General features: G+C 50.4%; 1 protein-coding gene across 5 annotated transcripts in view; it reads left to right on the plus strand.

Moving 5' to 3' along the window:
- The first annotated feature begins 1388 nt into the window (after positions 1-1388).
- Golga4 (golgin A4) overlaps positions 1389-4438 on the plus strand; it is an 84455-nt gene continuing 81405 nt past the window's right edge. For all 5 annotated transcript variants that reach the window (XM_021206233.2, XM_029543723.1, XM_029543724.1 and 2 more), the window contains exon 1: positions 1389-1680. In XM_021206233.2, the coding sequence (XP_021061892.1) occupies positions 1609-1680 (72 nt within the window). In that variant the 5' untranslated portion in view covers positions 1389-1608. The remainder of the gene's footprint in view (positions 1681-4438) is intronic.

The raw sequence follows: 4438 nt of genomic DNA on the forward strand, positions 1-4438 counted from the left end.
CGCTCCTCCTTCACCTCTGCTTCAGTTCTTGCCTCCAGCTTCCTGCCTTGAATTCTTGCAGGCAATCTAAGACAAGGTAGTATATATGCTCAGAGACAGGACTCCTTCGCTTAGGTTTTTGGCTATGAATCTCCTCCTCTGGCACATGACTGGCATTGGAAGTTAGGGACAGTCTTGTGTGACTGAGGCCTAAACCTGTGGATCTGGTATTCTCTCTCTCTCTCTCTCTCTCTCTCTCTCTCTCTCTCTCTCTCTCTCTCTCTCTCACACACACACACACACACACACACACACACACACACACACACACACCACACACACACACACACATCAGGGTCTCCCTACATAGCATAGGCCCATCTGGCCTGGAACTCAGAGATCAACTGGACTCAGCGTCCCAGGTGTTGGGATTAAAGGTGTATGCCACCATGCGCCGGTTCTTAATGTTCTATCCAAAGAATCAGAACTGAATGGATGCCATCCAGGTAGTGGCTTGTGCAGAACCCAGAGTTTCGAAATGTCATATGGGTCTTTGTGAGCAGAGGTCACAGAAATATTCTATGTTGTGCAAGTGTAGGAGGAGGTTCTCAGCAGATGGAGAAGTGTAGGTAGGGGAAGACAGCTCCTTTGGAGTGCAGCCACAAATATTAAGCACTAAAGGCAGATAATTCTGACTAGGCAGAAAATTGTGCACCTGTAGGCCTCAGCTATTCTGCAGGCAGGAAAATCACTTTAGTTCACAAGTTCAAGGCCAGTCTGCATAATACAGCCAGACTGTTTATTTATGTTTGAGACAGGATCTCGCTATAGCTCAGACTGGTCTTAAACTCATTATGTAGGCAAGAATGACCTCGAACTTCTGGTCCTACTGCTTCTACCTCTGGATGCTGGGATTACAGGTATACAGGATCACACCCAGTTTATGTGGTGCTGAGTCTAGATCCAAGCCCTCCTGCATATGCTAGGCAAACGTTCTACATCCTCAGCCCCAGATTTTCTCTTTAAACCAACCAACCAACCAACCAACGAACTAGCTGGCCAACCAGCGAACCAACTAGTCATCTATCCAGCCAGCCAGCTAATTAACCATCCAACCCACTATCCAAAAACCCTTAGAGAGAATTCTAAACGATTGGGCCACACGATACTGAATACACTTCTGCATTCCTAGCTCTATCCTTTCTCACCCCAGCCTTCTTCACTGTGGTGCTCAGTGGTGGGATGCTCCTTATTTGACTGCACAGCTCCAAGACCCCAGCTACTGTCAGCACAGAAGCCACTGTGCACGCGCGTTCACCCACACCACATCCATATTGTCCGCCGCGGCGCTCCGTAGCAAGCCCTTGGCCAGCTCCACGTCGGCCGCGCAGGCGCCCGGGGCGCGTTCACCTGCTGCCGTTGTCGCCGCCGCCGCCGCCGCCGCCGCTGTCGGGGCTGGATGGGGGGCCGAGGCCAGCTAGGGGCACCCAGAAAGGAGAGACGCGGCGGCGGCGACGCCGACACCCGCACGACGAGCGCCCCGAGGTGCCCGCCAGCTCCACAGGAAGGCGGCGAGGCCCGGGCCCGGCCGCCCCGCGGGTAGAGACGCCGCCGGCCCCTCGCCGCGCCATGTTCAAGAAGCTGAAGCAGAAGATCAGCGAGGAGCAGCAGCAGCTGCAGCAGGCGATAGCCCCTGCTCAGGTACGTCGTCCCCTGCGCCCAGGCCGGGGATGCGGGCGAAAGTTCTCCCATGACCTTTGATCTCCGCCCCAGGACTCCCCCCCCCCCCGCCCCGCAAACCGTAGCCCAGGAAGGTTTGGGACAGCCCAGCCTGTGTAGAAACCCTGGCCTGGTTTCTCCCAAAACTCCGTCCCTGTGCAGGGTGACGGGACCGGTCGGGACATTTGACCTCGGAGTTTCCCCCCTAAGGACCGACCCCGTCTGACAGATGGGTGCGATGGGTTCGGGTCCTGCACGGGGAGCTTCTCTCGCCCGGCAGAGACCCCGACTCTAGAGTGGTGACGGGGGCGGGGCAGCCCAGGTCCTTTGAGATAGATGACCTCTGACGTCTGCCCCGTATACGACCAGTGTCCTCTGGGTTCCCTGGACATCGCACCTGGAATGACCAGGCCCCTGTAAGTCTCCTGCTTCCAAACCCTGATCGAGGCAGAGAGTCGAACCTTTCCGAGCCAGGCTGCTCGCAGGAGCCGAGGGCGGCGGTCCAGCGACCAAGCCTGTCACGAGTTAGTCACTTCGCGTAACTTGGGTGGTGGCGGACAGGGCGCAGAGGCAGACACCGAACGGGACAGGCACGGAGCCTGTCTGCAACCGGGCTCTTGCATCTTTTCTGGAAGGTCGTTGCTTTTTAAGGGAGTATGGTTCCGGGTTGGGAAAAGGGGGCGTGTTCGTGTTAGAAACAAGCTAACCCTCCCCAGCACTCAGGCTGTGAACGACGGGAGGGGAGGTTTTCTGCTAACTCTCTTCCCCGTCTCTCTGAATATCAGTAGATTGAACACGAACTTCTTTACTTTTATGGTTCCTAGGAACCTAGAAAGCCCATGGTTCAAGAAAGGTCGCAGTTTGGCTAACTGGGAAGCAGTTTGGGTGTTTAAATATAACGACCCAGCTTTCTGTTTCTAGAAACATATTCTGAGAAGATTTAGGATGCAAAGAGATTTAGTTACAGGATTTCTTTTTATTTGTGTGCACACGTGTGCATGTGGCAGCCAGAAGACAACCATGGTGTCATTCCTTATTCCTCGGGCTTTATTCTTTTTATTTTACTATTTAAAAAAGATTTCTGGATTTCTTTATGTGTGTGAGTGTCTTGTCTGTCTGTATGTCTGTACACTGTGTGAGGCCAGAAGATGGTGTTGGATCCCAGGGAACTTGTAATGCATGGTCCTCTGCAAGAGCAACAAGTGCTCTTAAGCTCTGGGCCATTTCTCCCCCACACACCCTGGCCTGGGACTCAGCAAATAGGCCGGGCGCTATGGCCAGCAGGCCCAGGGAATCCACCTGTCTGCTTGCCTCTTTTTTTTTTTTTTTTTGGTTTTTCGAGACAGGGTTTCTCTGTGTAGCCCTGGCTGTCCTGGAACTCACTCCGTAGACCAGGCTGGCCTCGAACTCAGAAATCCACCTGCCTCTGCCTCCCGAGTGCTGGGATTAAAGGCGTGCGCCACCACGCCCGGCTCCTCCTTATTTTTAAATAAAGATATTATATTTAAAGCTGGCGCATACCTTTTGCTTTAAGACCTGAGGCTTTCTAAGAATCTGGGATGAACATTGCTTTGTTTTCATGGCAGCAGTACCTTGTGTGGATCCTGGGGTGCAGTACCTCAGCTGTGCTGAACTGTGGTACCTCTTCTGCTTCTCATTCATCTCCAGTCTTCTGAGAATTGCTTGAGACTTACTCTCTGTGGAGGACGCCATATGTAGCTCATATGCCATATTTAACTGTAAGTTGCCTTATTTTTGGATGGCTGAATTTCACAAATTAGAAGACCATTTTTAGGAGGTGAAGTATTTATACCATAAGAACGATGGTTCATTTCTGGAACAACCATGGTAGATTGCAAAATGACAAAGATGCTCGATTAAGGGCATGCTGAAAAGTTCCCACTAGTGACTGGAATGTAGATGTTGTGTGAAGACTAAGCCCATGGTAGGTAACCCTTCCTTTACTGGAATGTCAAGTTGGCTTGCAGTGATTGGAGCCCAGTGTTGGAATGAGGAAAGGTCCAATGGCCTGTCCCTGGCCTAGGTATGTGTGGGAGGAGTTACTAAGCAGGTGTACTGTGTGCTGGTGCAAACCTAAAGCCACACCTGTTTCTTAAAGTGTATCTGCTTGGGCAGAACTTGAGAGGCAGGAGCTTAGTTAAAAGGCTCATGAGCATCCTGCTAGTGAGTCCATAGCTGCTATAAATTGCTCATGAGAAAACATTGAAAACCCCTCATTTTGATATTTCTCATACTTGTCTACAGCTCCAATAATTAGAGTGGTCCAGCTCCTAGTGGCAGGTTGTAATAGATGAGAGGACTTCCTGTAGTAACTAGCTAACCAAACATACTGTGGGTGTTGCTTTCCTTTCTCTTAGAAAGCTAGCATTAGTTGATTTCAGAGTTAATAATTCACAGTAGTTAAACTTCACTGATACCTAAAGAGATTGGAAAGTGCAGACTTATACCTGTTTTTCTAACAATTTATTCTCCAGTGTTTGTCAACCTTAATGCAGCCTCTAGTACAGTAAATTTAAATATAGTATATCCTACTAATATGAATATTCAAATTTTGTGTTTTTAAAATCATGTTGTTCAACCTGGGATTAATACTTTTAATTCCCGTTTTTTAAAACCATAGTTAAAAGTATGAAATACCCAGCACTCAGGAGGCAGGGGCAGGCGGATTTCTGAGTTCGAGGCCAGCCTGGTCTACAAAGTGAGTTCCAGGACAGCCAGG

Source organism: Mus pahari, chromosome 10, assembly GCF_900095145.1.
Source record: "Mus pahari chromosome 10, PAHARI_EIJ_v1.1, whole genome shotgun sequence".
Taxonomy (NCBI): domain Eukaryota; kingdom Metazoa; phylum Chordata; class Mammalia; order Rodentia; family Muridae; genus Mus; species Mus pahari.